This window comes from Lytechinus variegatus, chromosome 8 (assembly GCF_018143015.1).
Source record: "Lytechinus variegatus isolate NC3 chromosome 8, Lvar_3.0, whole genome shotgun sequence".
NCBI lineage: Eukaryota > Metazoa > Echinodermata > Echinoidea > Temnopleuroida > Toxopneustidae > Lytechinus > Lytechinus variegatus.
In genome coordinates, this window is record NC_054747.1 from 31,575,981 (window position 1) to 31,594,509 (window position 18,529).

At 34.1% G+C, this 18,529-nt stretch overlaps 1 protein-coding gene across 4 annotated transcripts in view; it reads left to right on the forward strand.

Moving 5' to 3' along the window:
- The window catches only part of LOC121420354 (E3 ubiquitin-protein ligase CBL-B-like), a 44,739-nt gene extending 31,454 nt beyond the window's left edge, over positions 1 to 13,285 (forward strand). For all 4 annotated transcript variants that reach the window (XM_041614949.1, XM_041614948.1, XM_041614950.1 and 1 more), the window contains 3 exons: positions 2,617 to 2,739; positions 3,208 to 3,359; positions 11,267 to 13,285. In XM_041614949.1, coding sequence (XP_041470883.1) covers positions 2,617 to 2,739; positions 3,208 to 3,359; positions 11,267 to 11,575 — 584 coding nt within the window. In that variant the 3' untranslated portion in view covers positions 11,576 to 13,285. The remainder of the gene's footprint in view (positions 1 to 2,616; positions 2,740 to 3,207; positions 3,360 to 11,266) is intronic.
- Positions 13,286 to 18,529: the final 5,244 nt, after the last annotated feature.

Genomic DNA, 18,529 nt, shown 5'->3' on the forward strand with positions numbered 1-18,529 from the left:
ACTGTTATAAGCTACTAAAATCCTTGCATCTGATTGGCCCAGCAAATTTCTTGGTGAAAATCACTTCTTTGTGAAACACTTCCTAGGGGTGTTTCACTTTCTAAGTAAAATCAGTTGTAAGTAGCCGAAGACCAATCACATGGATTGGTTTTGATTTTATCTATTGAGTTGTAATTGATTTTAAACAGATGAAACACCTCAAACCCATAACTGTGATTAGAATATCAGTTCAATATTAAAGAAGAGGGAATAAAGAGAAATAAATTAATATTAATCATCAAGATCAGTAAGAAAATGAGAGAAATAAACAAATTTTGGAACTTCTTAAGCAACTTTCTATATGATCCTCAAATTGGCAATCATTTCGGTTAACTTTCAATTTGATCCACAGATCAGATTTATTCAAAATCATGGGCTTTTGTGGATAAATGTAATGGACTTGAATTTTTAGATTTGCAAATTCAATACAAATTATTTTTTGCATTTTATGTCAATTTTAAATCTTTTAAAGGGGAAGTTCACCCTGACAAAAACTTTATTGTAAAAATAGCAGAAAAAATAATAAGAGATATTGCCGAAGGTTTGAGAAAAATTCATCACATAATTATAAAGTTATTAGAATTTCAATTATTTGATTTGTGATGTCATATGCGAGCAGCATTCCTACATAGCGAATGGTAAAAAATCAATGAAATGTCTTTCTCAGAAAATTGAAAATGGTTTTCACTGTACCTTTTGTATATCAATAGACAAATCATTTCACACCCGACCTTGAATAGAAAACAAAATTAAGTCATCAGGAACCATGCAAAATTTGAAATTCAAGCATTTTATATTACATAACAGATGGGGCAGCTGCTCGTTTATGACGTCACAAATCCAAAACTTTGAACTCTAATAACTTTCTTACTCTTTAACGGATTTTCATCAAACCTTCACCAATATTTTTTACTATTTTTTCTGCTATTTTTGCAACGAAGTTTTCTTCAGGGTGAACTTCCCCTTTAAATCAAAGGAGAGGTTTTTACTTGATATTAGGGATAAAAAAAGGAAATTAATAAAACAAGGAGAAATCCACAAGAAAGCAAATTTTCAAATGTAATAAAGACAGGAAATACAAACTTTGGAAAAGAAAGCAGGAAAGAAGCCCTTCTTGAAGGGCTATTTTTTAAAACTTTATTTTATGATTTCCTCCATTATTTTTTCGTGGTATTGCTTTTCTCTATTTTTTTTAGAGAAATAAAGTTATAGTTACATGTATCTTCACATGCATGTGTACAAAATGGAAAATTGCACAAGCTTCCCCAATCTATTTAACTCAATAGAAATAGAGAAGTTTCAGATTAAAAATTGATTTACCTCAGAGATGTTTTATAAAGTAGAACATAGTTACTACTGAGATATGGAAATCTGTTCCACCCGTATTATCATTACTAGCGATTCATTTGCCTAGAATATGTGCCTTTATGGTCAGAAATTCAGGATACTGTATAAACAGAGTTCGAGTATACTGTAAATAGAGGGGAAAAAACCCACTCTATAAACCGAGGGCTAAATCCAGAAAAGAGAGGTTTCATTTTATCAACTTCAGACTTTTATTATTAATATCTAGTGGATCTAAAAACTTAAGACATTTATAAATATCTAGTGGATCTAAAAACTTAAGACTATTATAAATATCTAGTGGATCTAAAAACTTAAGACTATTATTAATATCTAGTGGATCTAAAAGCTTAAGACAATTATTAATATCTAGTGGATCTAAAAACTTAGAGACTATTATTAATATCTAATGGTTCTGAAATCATATGACAAAAGACTGAAACTGGTCTGCTCTTTAAAGTTTTTTTGCGATATATCTCAAATTTTAGATGGTGTAAAAAATTGTGATTATGATAAATTAGTATTGAAAAAATGTACTTACTTTTAACCATTTGATACCATAAATAATTTAATTTGCATTTCATTGTTTAAGCAAAATCAGAAAGCAATGGCATTTGTATTTAAACTATAAGGTCTCTAATAATTTGAGTGACCTGAATTACACAAATATAATTTTTTACATACACATTTTAACTCCTAAACAGGGGATTTTAATGATTTAGATATTGCATGATGTAATGAACACTTGCCATCTTTAAAGCCCGGCACACGCTGTGCTATCCGAATTTCAAAGAAAGTATAATAACGTTTGGTATGAAAGTTCAAGCCAATTAATATTAGCGATCAGAGTTTAGAATAGTGGTAGGACTACTGAAATAAAAAAAATCAGTGAAGTTCGATCCGCCCTGTAGGAATAAAAGCAAAATCAAATCCAAATCGTAATGACATCGTCGGCTACGACTTGAAGCCGATGTGGACTTTACCCCGACCACGGGACTTGCCGCCAAGCAAAATTCTGATTTTGTTACATTATTCTACTTCAAATGTAATCATTTTACTTCTTGAAACTTTCACATTTAATGCAAAATGCGATTTATTTAAAAATTGTGTCGTTTCTGATCGCACAGTGTGCGCTGAGCGTAAGGCAACAATAATCAAGTCTTTTTGATAAGTTGGATATGCATATGACTCTTTGTTTTTCTCTTTATTTTCTTGAAATAAAACCCCTTTTAGATAATGATGAAGCAGAGTATAACTGGCCACGGCCTCCCCGGAATATGAATGACCCTCCTCCATTACCCCCTCCCCATTCACACCATCACAATCAACAACAGCCTCAGCAGGCAACATCAAAAGGTGAGTAGAAATAGTTAAATCTGAATGACCCTCCTCCATTACCCAGGAGTGTGAGAGTTCAGATTTTTTTGTTTTGATTTTCAGATAAATTTTAGCTTATATTTGGCTTTCCTCTGTACAAAAAATATGGGAGCTCTTTCTAGTTCAAACTTTTTCAATACTCTTCAGCTTTTTTCATATGTTTTTATTTGTGACCACTTACACCACTGATTACCCCCTCCCCATTCACACCATCACGTGTAATGGTAGTCATTGGTTATATAACTATTGTTGGTATGGAGGCGGTCTCGTTGGTGTATCTGTCCCCGTATTGACTGATATATTGATAAATTTGCACTGCTTAGATTAAAATTGATCTAATAATCTGTTGCAAAATGGCTGCTTATGCTGCCACAATTTCAGTGTTATCCAACATTAATATTAATTGTTCCATTTTTTTTTATTTTTATTTTTTTCTTGAATTTGTAGTCTTGAGAGAAGCACCAGCAGGTTATGAACTTCCACCTTCATCACCTGTGACCCAGCAGCAGAATCCATTATTTCCAAAGGGTATAACCTACAATGCCAGTGCAGTATCTAGTGGTTCAGCCTCTCCTTCAATCGGTAGAACATCCCCACAGGTGAGTGGAATAGTCCAAGTATTCCATTATTCCCATAGGGTGTAAGCTGTTATGACTACGGTACTTACAAAGACCGCAGCCTCTCCTTTTCCTAAGAAAACATCCCCGAATGTGAGTAGAATATTCCAAGTATACCATTTTTTCTTATAGGGTATAAGCTGTAGTGCCTACCGTATTATCAAACTCTGCAGCTTCTCTCTAAAGAAAGAAAATACCCTCGCATGTGAGTGGAAAGTCTAATCCATTCTATTATTCAGAGTTACAACCGGCATTGCCCATGAAATGTCCAGTAATGCAGATTCTCTCGCAACCAACAGATCATGTCCATGGTTCAGTAGAATCATTGAGAGCAATTCATTAACTCCAAAAAAGGTTTAACCGTCAAAGAAGAACAGCTTTCCCTCCATCAACAAAACATCCCCATAGATTAGTGGAAAAGTCCACGGCATTTCTGACATAGGGACTTTTTCACAGAGAGATTGGTCAGTGAATTTCTCTGACAACAGTTATAAGCTACTAAAATCCATGTATCCGATTGGCTTACAGAAATATGTCAGTTGAAATCATTGACAATATACTTCATTCACAGTTATGAAATGTTAATCCTGGCATTAAACTGGTTTCAATTAACCAACCACACTCATGAGATTTAGCGAAATACCATTGAAGAATATCAGAGTTATGGATACTTATAGATTGAATTTTGCGAGCAGCTGTTGGGATATAAATTCCATAAAGTGCCAACTTCTCTAAAAATAGAAAATGTCATCCATACAATATACATTGTATCAAAACATGGTGCATGGTGGATGAGAAAAAATGATTTTGGAAAGGTATAAATCAAACATTTTTTTACACTATTTTGTTTTTATTTGTATTACTGCATCATATCTCAATGAGGCCTTTAATAGCATTAATCTAGTTCATATTTTTTTTGTACACGGTTTAGAATATTGATATTTTTTTCACTTATGTCTCTATATAAGTCTTGTCCTGTGCATTCCTACTTCAAAGAATTCTTATTTCTTAATTTCTGCATGATCTAATTTTTTTTATCTGTAAAGCCTTTGTATTCAACTACAAATAAATATCTGTTAGATACAAAATTATATGTTGACATTTAATCTTGATAAAGTCATATCTGCATGAATTATTGTTTTATGATACCGTAATTTGTTTAAATTTTGACTAATTCTGACCTGCGAATACAAATACATTGTGATAGACTACTCACTGTGGTATTTTAATGATTTGTTAATTGAATATTTTCTTATTGCTACCCTGACTAACAACCTGAAAGTTTTGAATGCCAATCGTGGAGGCTGTTTCATACAGCTGTTCATCAGCTTGTCACCTCTTAACGTATGACTGTTGACCCTTTCTTATGCTATTATGAGATACCTGATTTTTTTAATGTGTTACAATGGAAGTGCATTCCCTTTAACCCTATTCATCAAATTTAAAATACTATTCAACTTTTCATTCAGATGCATGTCAATAATAACTTTGCAAATTTTAATCTTTTTCAGTTTTATAGTGGATTGGAGGAATCCAAATGATTAAACATGATTTATCTCCAAGGGTCACCTAGTGACCTGTTTCATGAAACTAACAGATGATCAGCCATTTTCATAACAAGTCTTTGTGAAATGGGCCCCATGGCTGAAAAAAAAGCATATGGTTTAAAAGAACAACAGCTTCATTCATCTGGCCCCTTTCCAGAAAGACTTGCATTTGAATACTACTGAAAAAAATCAAGCACAAATTGCCCTTCTGGTTGCTTGAAATCAGATATGATTGATTGTTGATGTTGTGTTGGATTATAACTCTTTTAACAGAGGGCCATTTTGTTGTGCTTAAACTTCTATAATTTTTCACCATCATTACCCACTTCAAATGTTCATGTTGTTCATTTTCCAAATGTAAATCTGTTTTATGGTACATTTATACAATGTTTAATGTTTGACATGAAATAACCATAAAAGCTCTTTATCATTGGCAGAGGTTTAGCTATAGCCAGTTTTGATTTCTTAGATTTATCTTTGGGTAGCCAAAAATGAAAGAAACCATTTTCTGGAACCCCCAAATAGTGTTTTAATTCTATTTTTTATTTCTCTGCCCGCTCACTATACATGTGGATGTAGGCAGATGAATTGCATTTCTTTATCGTTCATCTGGGTCATCAATCCTGTTTTTGTTCTTGCGATAAATAAAGAATCGTTTGAGGGATTAACTTCAAACTTGATACTAGTCTGCATACAGGGGTGTTTAAAGATTTTATTAGTTTTGGGGATATCAGAGTCAAATGGCAAATATCACAGTTCCTATACACTGAAATGTCTCATTCATTCTTGCAATATATATAAAGGAACATTTAACAACCTATTACAAAAGCAACTTGGCTTATATATGCATACATACATTTACAGTGCGTCCCATAAAAAACGAAACCAAGATTTAGTGATTATTTATCATAATTTAATCATAAATAATATAGACAAATGACCTACCATTGTAAAGCTTAGAATCTCCTTTTTCATCTGAAATTATTAAGATTATTTCTCATTCACGCATCAGTGAGCAAACCAATTTGAAGAGGGGATACCAAAAAGTCACTTGGCGGGCTGTATTTGGGTTTCAAAAAAAAACCACATTTTTGAAAAGTTCAATATCTGCTCTTTAACATGATACCTCAATTACAGAAAATGGCCAAGTAATAATAAAGTTCTGGTTATTTGAAATAAGGCTTGAATTTCAATAATTTCATAAATTGAAGAGGTTTTACAGCTAGCGTTCAACCTCACTCGACACTCCGTTTTGTTGACGATCAGCCATGCATTAAGTCTTTTGTTAACCGTGCGATAGCTTCTGTGGGAAACCGGTGAAAACATGTTTATTTAATGAAATTATGGAAATACAAGCATTTTTTTTAGCCATGTGGTTTTCTTTTTGAAATCCACGTACCCCTCGCCTAATGAGTGTTTGGTATCCTTCAAATTTTCTTTGCTCACTCATGTGTGAATGAGGAATAATCTAAGTAAATTCAGATGAAAGTGTAGATTCTAAGCTTTGCATTGGTAGGTCATTTGTTTATTTTATTGTTATATTATTCAATACTACATTATGTATGATTAATGTGATAAATCATCGCTAAGTTTAGTTGGTTTAGTTTTTTGTGGGACGCACTGTATATTTGAGTAATGATGATCTACTTGGATTTGACAACGAGCAGCATGGACAAAATTCTAACATTTTTGGCTACCCAAGGTAAAGTCAGATATTTATTATGATCTAAAACCAGTTGGTCTAATTCCAAGATGGTATAACAGCACCTTGGCTATATTTCCCAATCAGTCTACTATCATTTGAACTGATTACCACCTGGTCCTGTTGCATAAAAGTTACTATTATGGTAACTTTGCCATCCAATGGTAGTTACCATAGTAACTATTATCAACAGCCAATCAGAATCAAGGATTCCATGCAAAATACCATTGGTTGGCAAAATTACCAGAATTTAGTTATTTTTATGCCATGGGACCCTGGTCCAACCATCATGTGGTCTAATCATTACTTGGTCTAATGAAACTCTTTCAATAAAGTCATTTTGTTCATACTATTCACTGAGGCTATTACCCTTTTTGGAGTGTATAATTTATACTATTAACCATGCATACTCCTCCTTTATATCATGCACGTTCCATTCAGATCTCTAATGCATCTTCCTGGCCCATTTCTATATCGAGTGGTAAGATATTCTTGTCCGTAAACCCCTGGTGATAATCCTCTCCCGAAAACCCTCCCACAGAACTGCCAACTGAAACAAATTGTTGTAGACATGTATTTTATTCAATAATTTGCCTAGTAGAGCTCTAGCTTGTGATATCGTAAAAAAAAAAAATCGATTTTGCATTTTTCGATCATGGAGGAGTATTATGGAAAACCAGCTCCACAACCAAATTTAGTACAAATTATTATCTGTCCGGTTCTTGGAGCCCCGTTGAACCAATTCCTACCAAAATTTTGGCTATTGATGTTTTTTATTATGCTCCTCAGAAATACATGTATAGAGCAAGGATGAACAATGAAACACTAAAGAAAAAAAATAGGACTTGATACCCAAAATTAAAACAAAATATAGAAAGTGTTTTCTCTGGTCAAAAGTTGTTCTGCATACTATCCAACAAACATGCGAAATAAAATACTATTTTAATCTAAAATAAATTGATATTTAGTTATTTTATTAATTAATTAATTATATATTTATTTAATATTCATTCATTTATTTTAATTTATTTGTTTGTTATTATAATGTTGGCAATTATATCTTAAAAAGATGACTTGAAAGTTGGCAGTTCTATTCCCATCCCTTTTTATACCTCATCCTAATTTTATTTGTTTGCTCTCTTATTAAATATTAATTTTTTGTAACAGACTGAACTGTTTGGGCAGTATTGGCCATATGCCTGCCCTATTTATAAGAAAGCAAAAGAGCATTGAACGTTTCCTGTGTCTTTGTATTTTGAATCCAATATGTAAATTTCTGGGTATTTTTTTTTTATTGATTTACAAAATATTTTTGTTTTGGGGGGTTAATTTTATTTCAACTAGGAGGGGATTTTTTCTGGGTCTTATTCTGTTTTTTTTTTCTGTTTATATCTCACTGCTATAAATACCCAGACAGACAGTTCATATTTAAATTGATTTTAAGGGGTTAAAGTACAGAAATTGACAAACAAGTGTATGAAGAAAAAAAATCAAATTTGCAAATATTTCTGAGGTTTTTTTTTGTAGGTCTTATTCTATTTTTTCTGTTCTTCTGTATATATCACACTACTATCAATACCCAGACAGACAGTACATATTTAGTTTGATTTTTTTTTTGAAATTTAGAAATTGGCAAACAATTGTATGAAAAAAAATGCAAATATTTCTCAGGTTTTAGTCATATGCATGGTTTATCTCTCAATTTTATTTTATTTTGGGCACTTCCTGTCTGAAAAAAGGATAAAAAATAAGAATGCATGTAGGTGCTAGATTGTCATCTACCCCAGTATTCTCAAAATTGCAAGTACTTTGTGTCAACTACACCAAAATATATAGACTGTGTCAAAGAACAAAGTTACTGGTTTTCATACCACTTTTGAGCATAATACAAAATGGAAAATCTGAAAGTCTAAAGACTAAAGGCAGACCTCTGCTAAATAGTTGTCTTTTTCCTTCTGTATTTTGTTTGGTGTGAGACTAAAAGTTGTGCAGTTTATTCTTGTACATCTAACTGAACATGTCAAAAACCTGCTTCATTTTAAAGTTTGATTGTAGAATGAAGTTTAGATTTAAATGTAGCTGTGGTTCAAGACCTTGTTGCTTTAAATGTACTGTATAACCCCCACATTTCTACATGTATGATCTAAATATGTGATCTTGTGAAACGTATTTTACCCTCATCCTTTTCTGTGTTTTCATGGGTTTTTTTTTTCCTTGTTCTTTTTTGTGTTTTCCTGAAGCGTAATTACCTTTTAATATCTATGAATTTGGAAGTTTGGTTCATCTTTGCTATTGCAGATATTTGCATGCATTGCAAAAGCTTTAATTCACATCTGATTAATAACAATTCTTATGTCTATGGAGTGCTAGTTGCAAGGAAGCAAATGTAGCCAAATATTGGATTTTATTTTGTTTAAGTGTGACTAAAAATCGTGCTTTAGTACCAACTCGTGCATTATGTTCCGCATGTAACATTACTTATACATGTAAATACTTACATGTCCTTTTTAATCTAACCTATGCAGAGATGATTTACATACCGTATTGATTTAGTAATTTATAAAGTGACTTTATGTCACTCTACAATAATTTTGGCGGTAACAGTACCGAAGACATTTGACTACCCATAAACCTAGGTGGTATAAATTGCGCCAAGGGGTTTCAGTTCTTTTACCTTCGTGATTTATGTGCTCATTGTGCTGGTGGAGAAATTTCCTTTCTTGTACATTAACATGTCTCCTCCAGTGCCCTGAATTATTCATTTTTGGCTTGGTACATATATTGTAATTTGTATTGAATGTAGTTCAACCTAACAACTTTAAAGAATTTCTAATGGTGTAATGTGTTTTAGATGATGGCAGTAGGATGGGGGGTCGGGTGTCCGGACACTTTATATTTTTGAAGCCTTCTTTTTTGTCTTTGGATTACACTAAAAATATGAATTCAATAGTTGTAATCATCTTCCAGTTTGTTCTTATAATATTTCCCAAAATTTTATACTAAAAAATTGATGAAACTTTGCAATGTAAATTTTTCCAAATTACTTTCCAAAATTGATCATCCGGACACACAACAACGGGGTATATCACTCTTGCAGCTCCAAAGATCTAAACTGAAATTAAATGAATGCTGCTTTATCCAGATCAGGACCATAAATTGCCTTCCAAACATCATTTTCTGATAAAGCTCATATGATATGATTCGTGACAAACTTGATCAAGTGTTCAGATTTATCACTGGAAGGTACATGTAGCTCGAGCTAATACCAGGGTAATAATAACTGTGCGGCTTGGACTATATTATCTCTAGATAGATGGCGCTATATACAATGTAAATGTAAATACATATTGTATTTGTTTGGCGTCACCTGTGCCTGGGAGGCGAAAAGCGAACTGAATCACTGTGACCCGCAAGTCTTTCCTCCCGATATAACTGATTGGGGATAGTGCAGGTGGACCACTACACAGGCGTCCCCCCCCCCCTCTTATACAAATAGTGCAGTGGGTTCTTAACGTGCAAAGGTGGTGACTCTCCTCTGCACGGGGCCTCCATTTAATATGCTATCCGAGGGACGCGTCCTATCCGAATATTTAATCAGGCCTGTATTAATGTTATTTAACAAAAGATACACGTATGGTTATTATTAGAGACTAGTCTACATCACTAGACTCCGACTGTCCTATTTACCTCAGTGGAGGATACCGAGTAGGTTCTGAATTAAACGGATAGCTGCATTCTCTTCCTCATTCAAAAGCAGTATGGTTGATTTCCATGAATGAGAAGACATTGTATAATGTCAAATCTAGAGCTCTGACTTTCTGGGGAAAATCAGGTTTAGAAATACAAGTAAATGTAGGAGGGAGGTCGCTCCATTCCTGCCTGCATTGTATTTCTTTTTACACCCATACCCATTGGGTGTGAAATGAAGAAGAAATAAGAGCCCATTTTCAGTTTCCGTCATTCAATATGAGGATACAAAGAAATATTATGACAGCGTCATGTGGGGGTGGATGAAACTGAAACAGAACAAAATAATATGGCAGTCGTTGTAGAATATATTCTGTTGATTTATATTGCATGGATTCTTTGCGTTTATTTCCTTGTTTTTACCCCCTTATTTTCTCATATCTACATAATACATATAGGCTGCATTATTTATTTGGGCCTAGATTATTGTATTCCCTCCTCAAATTAAAAAAATATATATATTTCAGAGTTTGAAAGATGTGAATTGTATACATATGAGTTGCATCGAATTATGTATTAAAGGTCAAGATTGCAAACAAATTGCCAATTTGCATATATTTAAATAGTGATTTTGTTATGTATGTTGCCAATCTAGATACTGTACAAGCTTTTATTAGTGGAGTTGCACAAGGTGCACTGGAAATGGAAAAATTATTGTACAGGAATTTTTTTTTTCAGGGAATACTTTTCAGCCTATTGAAAATCTGCAATATTAGATAAGCTCTAACTTTGCAGAGAATTGCAATTATCCAGGGTGTTTTATAAAAAAGATTCTAGGGCTCTTTCGAACATGTACATTTTTTCCCTGATGTATTTGTTACCAGTTATATCCATGTTTGATTAATGTTCCTATTGCGTTCAATTTTCTTCTCTCTCTTTCTTTCTCTTTGCAGACTTCCCCTCCCGCGCCCCAGGCTGCTCAAGCCCCCGCCGTTCCTCCCCCGCCCCTTCCAGCCCAGCCCCATCCTCACCTGCCCGCCCCGCCCCCTCTCCCACAATCAAACACCCCCCGGTCCATGCCCCGACCCCCGCTGCCGCCTGGAGCCGGGGCGGTCACCAGCGTCGGCAGTATGGAGGCCATAATCAGAACCCTGATACAAGAAGGTTTCCAGCGGGAGGAAGTCGTCAAGGCTCTGGATATCACCAAAAATAACGTGCCGATGGCCAGGAGGATACTTAAAGAAATCACAGCAGCACAATAACAATCCGTTTTTTTAAAGCAAACTACTCTATCGTTTCTGTACCAATGCCACTCCCTTCCCTTCCCCCCTCTGAAATCCAACAGTAATAGGAATGTGTGTTACAGATAATATGTATGAGTAAATTTTAGTCAACTTGAAGCTGTTCACATTTCAAAATTTTCTAAAATTATATTCCAAAATAGAAACATGGGTGTGTTAAAACATGTATGAGTAGTTTTAGTCTTTGTTTCAAATGTTCCCAAATTCTTGTTAAAACCATCCTAACACAAAACTAAGTTTTGTTACGGATATGTTCTTTACGAGCACATGCCGTTATACATGTAGTCTCTAATCCAACTGTTCCTTTACCAGCTTTTGAGAAAAGTCAGAAAATAAGCAATGGTTTACTTTGGCTTCATGTTTCAAACAGGTCACTCGTCTTCGTTTCAAATTAATAATGTACTAGAACGCTTAAACTAATTAACCATACGGCAGCCCATCAGAGTGTTGCCAATTTGTTGAATGACTTTTCAAAGTTCTCCAGTATATAATAATCATCAGATTTCCTCCATTTTATGGTATATATTCACTGCTATTGAGGGCAAATTGTCTATTTTTGTAGTCTTACATTTTCAATACATTCACATTTATCACTGGGCATATCATATTGTACATGTAGTTACTACTACTTCATACAAACCATGTAGCTTCTTTGTATATCAGCACATTGCTGAATCTTTTTTCTTTTGAACAAAGTATCATCTCAGCATGTTTAATAGGGATTGAAAATACATCTTGTATATCATACAAAATATAATACTGAGTCACATTTTCAACACTTTCAAAAGTTCATGATCAAAACTTTTCCTTTATACATGTATTTGCTTTCACAATGTATTTTGAAGAACTGTTCATTCTTTCACTTTTGAAATTGATGATTTTCATAACTTTCTGAACAGTAAGGACAGGTATATGAAATTTGGTCAATGCTTTAATGAAATTGCAATTAGTACATGTTGCCACAAGCTAAAACTTGTGTCGAATAACACAAAGCTTTGCAATTAATTGCTAGACTGATTTTCATTTTATTAGATAGATTGAATTGCTCATAATGAACAACAATCATAAAAATCGGTCATACAACTAATTGATAATCTTTGTGTTACAGAGCACAGAAATTACAAAAAGGCTCAAGAATTATACCTGTATATACATATATAAGTTATGTGCTCTGAAAGTAATATGTTTATTATTTTTAGATTGATGATAAAAAGTTGAGATTGTTTGAATCAGTTGCAATTCGTTTATAAGTCACAGTTTTGGGACATTTTCTTACAAACAGTTGTGATGTCATGAAATGCTTGGGCCTGAGCAATTGTCAATGGAGTATATGTCTTGACATCCTCGTCTGATGAAGCATTAGTCTTATCAACCAGACTTTACTTTTTTTCTTGATCAAAAGTCGAGCCATTGCATAACATTCAAGAGCTGGACTCTTGATTCGTCAAAAGCCAAAAATGACAAAAAGCAATCTTCCAAAGTAATTATCACTGAAGCATGTATTATACATATATAAATCATTATTTTACTTCCATTAATATATTTCATTTGACTTTTTATACAATTGCACAATGATGATTTGTTTTATTTTGAAACTGAATTGAGGGAATGTTACTTCATTCTTAACCATATTTGTAAATTTGACAACTTTTTTTTATTTAAATTTTTATGTTTACATTACAAAAAGAATTACATGGAAGCTTAAATTCTTTCACATATGTAAATTCTACGGAAAATACCGTACCATTTTGAGTATTGAAATATGCCAAGATAATGGTTCCCGATTGGCTCTGTAAGAAAGTTGCTTTGTTTTTAAAGTTTAGTATACGAGAATATACTTTTTATCAACTCAAACATGATAATCATTTTTTTTAAGAATTACACATTGGCTGTATATTATTTTGATATTTGCATTTATAAATCATCATTCAGGTAAAGTTTTTGTCATAACTAGTTTCTTTTAAAATAGAATACATCTCTCACTTTTATTTGGCTGAAGTTTGTCTATATAGTATGAATATTATCCATGTAGTGCGTGAAATATTGATTGAAGAAATAGGGACATTGCTTTTAATTACTGAATATTTGTATTTTATAAATTTTGATGCATTGTTTATCTACTGATACGATTGAGTATTCAATCTGATAGAATTGTATACAATGAGCTTAATGCCATTTTAAAGATACCAAATGTTTCTGATTGAAATTCTGTAATTTATATCACATCCTTAATATGCAGATTGGTACCAATTAACAAAAAAATCTGCCAATTTGCCATGGTCGAACCAAGGCTCCAAAGTAACCTTTACCTTGGTGGCCCTATCGGTCCACTAAAATCATCAATTTCATATTTTTGGTGGCCCGCAAAACATAATAGAAAATAATAACAATAGAAAACATTACAATTCATCAAAACTTTAGTAGCCCGGCCGGGCCACCAAGTGTGGGCTTTTACAGAATTTTGGTGGCCCAACTCTCAATTTAGGTTGCCCCGGGCCACTGCTAATGTTGAGCCCTGGTTGAACCTATGAAAACGAATCCAGATCAACCAAATTTATTACATTATGTTACATCCAATGATATACCATCGGTCAGTTTGGAGTCAGTTTTGTTAGAGTGAGCATAAATTTTAGTACTGGGGCCTATTTCGTAAAGATGTACATTTGCCATTATTATACCTACTATAGAAACCTTGACTGTGATTGGCTGCTGAGCCCTGTTACCATGGTAGTTGCCATAATGGCAAGGTTTCATGTGTTTTCTTATAGTTTCTTATGATTGGAAATAACGCATTTAGAGAACCTATTGAAACCAAGCTCTTCATGAAGCACTCAATTTGTCATTGAGGTGAGAATATGTTACTCTACACAGTCAAAAGTATTATACATGTATCAGAAAAAATGCATGCATAAAAACTATTGAATGGTATTAAGCATCTCTAATGGGCCATTCCTGGCAATCAATTGCAGTCTAAGTCAAAAACTCGATTGAATGTTGTGGATTTTACTGCAAATTTGCAACTGATTGATGGTCAGTTTTTTGCATGAAAGATTATAGGTTTTTTTTCTTCTGTTGATATTGACCTATCACTTGTAAATTTACATCTGAAATTACGATTGATCGCAAATTCTTTCTTGCAACTCCCCCTTAAGGACTGAATATTAGGATTGTTATTATTTAAGCTTCATTTATATAGATGAAGATATCCTTTAACCCAATGAATACTGGAATCGGTTGTCCCTTTTAAATTCTATAACTCTGTTCTCATTAAAACTGGTTTAGTGGAAACTAGACTTAGTAGTAACTTTGGTAGAAACTAGTTAAACGTAATGTGAATGGTCGAAGCGGTCTTGGAAGTGATCTTCCAAACCAGCGTTAAAGAACACCTTGCGATGTATTTTTTAAGATCGCTTTGCCTTATTAAACTGGTTTTAGCCGAGGTGAGGACATGACCATTCCAGTTATGCAATTTTTGCACGTTTTGAGCGTGCTACTCCACACACTATGTGTAGAATGCATACGCTGTGGTTTCAAAGTTTGTGTGAAACATGTCACCGCCACTGAGAGCATTCCCATAGCAACAAGGCCATTTTACGTGAAGTGGTTTTGAAAACCACTTCCGGTTGATCAAATGGGAATGCAGGCAAAGTGATCTTCCAAACTGGTTTCCTGGAACGATTTCCAGTAACTAGTTTTTGAAAGAATAATAAGAATTGGTTCTGTGAGAATCAGAGTGTTCAGCAGTTAAAGACAAACGTGAATGGTACACATTTTTAATTTTGTATGGTTATTTTAAGCTGTCCATCATTTGATTCTTTTGTTGATTGATTAGATATGGTATTGGTAGCTAATTTAGGATATCATGATAATACCATAAATCTTTCCAAAATGTTTAACAATTTGATGTTCACTTTACTCACATCAGAGAAAGTTTATGTTTATTTGAAGTTGAAATTGAATTATTCTTATATTGTGAAATATTAATTTTTACCTTAATTTTTTAGACACAATACTGTACTTAAGGATTTGAGATATGCTGAAGTTACTTTGATCAGAGATTGTTTAACATTTTCATTGGTTAATATATATATATGTACCTTGTATAGTGTCTACGGTATCTTTGAAATTTCATCAGTGGATGAAAAATATCATGTGATGAATGATGGCTTTCGGCAATGCACTAAACATTGCGATAGTTTATTTTTTATTGATAAATGATGTGTAATGACATGCCTGGATAACACTCTGCCTAATATTTCTCATTATTTTATATAAAAGGCTTGTTAGGAGAGAAAAAGAAAGGCTCAATATTTGTTCTGACATCTGGAAGAATTTGCTTAATATATTGATGCTTGTCAGAAATTGAATAACATGAAAGTACTCATATTTTTGTGGTTAAAATGCAAATACAATTGTGAAATTGTTATTTTTTGTTTTTCATCACAATTATCGGATGATTTTTTTTACATGATATACTGTATTATACAAATAAAGAAATGTATTATATGCAAACATATAGTAAGCTTAAGTAAAACAGGAAAATGTCTTGTATTTTTATGAAATGAATATATCAGATATGTAAAGTAAGATACGTTTATTGATTTCATCATTGCATTTGTATAATTGTAATCTTTTTCATTGAATTATATTAATCTGAAGTCGGTAGTTTGTGGTATACTGTGTAAAATACATGTGACTATACATGTCAATGTGTTGTGTATAATTTCTTTAAAAAGCTTAAATCGAAAATGTACTAAAAACTTATTGTTTTAAGCCAGAAATAAAGTATATATATGAAATTTGGTGGCAAGAATGCATAAAAATAGTTTATTTTGTTTGTCATTGATATTGTATGAAATTATTTCTTACAAGATAAGTTTAGGGGAGGAGAGATGAGTGGGTGAGGAGGGGGAGAAAGAGAGAGGAGGGGGAGAGGAAGTGAGTGACAAGTAAGAGAGAGGGGTGGAATATAGAGAGTGAGGGAGTATTAAATTAGGGTAGGGGTGGAGAGAGGGAGCAAGGGGGTGTGAGGAGAGGGAGAGGAGGGGAGAGGGAGTGACAAGTGAGTAATGGATTGTGGAGAGGGATGGAAGACAGAGAAAGAGTATCAAAACAGGGAAGGGGAGGAGGGGGAGCGGGAGAAAGACAAGTGAGCAAGGGGTGTGGAGATAAGGTGAGGGGTGGAAGATAGAGTATTAAAGCAAGGTAGGGGTATAGAGAGAATGAAATAGGGAGGGGTGGAACATAGAAAAGGAGTGAATGAGGGGGGGGGGGAGAGAATGGACTGAAGATAGGGAGAGAATCAACAAGTGGAGGGGGGGTACATAAAGAATAAGTGAGGGGAGGGAGGGGCAAGAAAGGGAAAGGATTGAAGATGGAGAAAGAGTGAATGAGCAACAAGCGGGGGGGGGGGGGGTACAGAAAGAATAAGTGAGTGGGGGAGGGAGGGGGAAAAATAAAGGGAAAGGATTGAAGATAGAGAGGGAATCAACAAGTGGAGGAGGGGGGGCACATAAAGAATAAGTGAGGGGGAGGGAGGGGCAAGAGAATGGGAGAGGATTGAAGATGGAGAAAGAGTGAATGAGCAACAAGTGGATGGGGGGGGGGGGTTACAGAAAGAATAAGTGAGTGGGGGAGGAGGCACATGAGGGAGAGGGTGGAAAGGTGACGAGTAAATGAGCCAACAGGGTGGAGGGGGAGTGTACAGAGAAGAAAGAAGAACAAATTAAAATACATGTTGAATATTATACTTGAAACTATGATTTTGGAGGAAATAGCTCGGAAGAAAATTCCAATTAGAGCAGCAATCATGATTTACAGAGAAATTTCACACCCTATTATCCAGAAAGATATGAACAGTTTCACTTTCCAGTGCGTCACACATCCCAAATATGGTTTCAATTCATATATCTCCAATTCATTTAATGTAAGAACTACTCATTTGCAACAAATGCAATTATTATTTGTGAAAGGGAAACTTTATGGGGCATTCATATTATTAGCATTAATGCATTTTCTTTGTCTGAGAGTGACAATGGCATTATAATTATAATTACTTTCTCCATTGCATTGCATGCATCAATTTCTTGCAAATGATTTTTGAATGTCGGGAAACCTTTGCTGAAAAAGTTGCAAATAAGCACAACTCCGGGGAACGAGCGCAATTTGATTTTTGACCGATCAGAAGTGCATAATCAGGGACTGATGCTTGATCTATGGACTTGTGTTTAAACACAACTTTGTCTGTCACAGGCCCACAATTTTGCTTTCATCTAAAAAATGACAGAAATCTGAAGCCTGATGCAGATCGGGTTGCGATGAAATGCAACGCTGAAAATCAGACGCAAGTCCTAAATGCAACCTATTGATAAGTTGAAAATCAAGTTGCGATCGATTTTTCGAGTTGCGATTGATTGCAACCCTTTCTCCGAAGGAATTTAGGGCATCATTTCATCCTTGACTCGATAATGATGTCCTTACATCCTTTGCCTATTCAACAAACAAGAATGATTGACTGTACACGTATGGTGGCTCCACTTCCAACAAGCGAGGGCATTCGAGAAAAGCGGCAACACACATTGCGATTTGAAGGCAGCAATCCAAGATGTTTGGATTGCAAGGTGTTCAAGGGAGATCAGATGTCGGCTATTCATGGATTTTTCGATCATCTATGGAGATGGGACAAGCAGCTTTTTGACAGCACATCAAAGACAAAGGTAAGTGTAATACTTGAAAATGTTTGCATAATCAATCATTGTTTTTGCATTTTCTCCTTGTTTGTGTAAGCTTAATTTTGAGAATATATAATCGGAGCATGAGGGTAAAAAAAGAGGATATATCAAAATTTGGAAAATATGAGAGTAATGGAAGAGAGATAGTATGAAAGAGAGATAGTATGAAAGAGAGATAGCATGA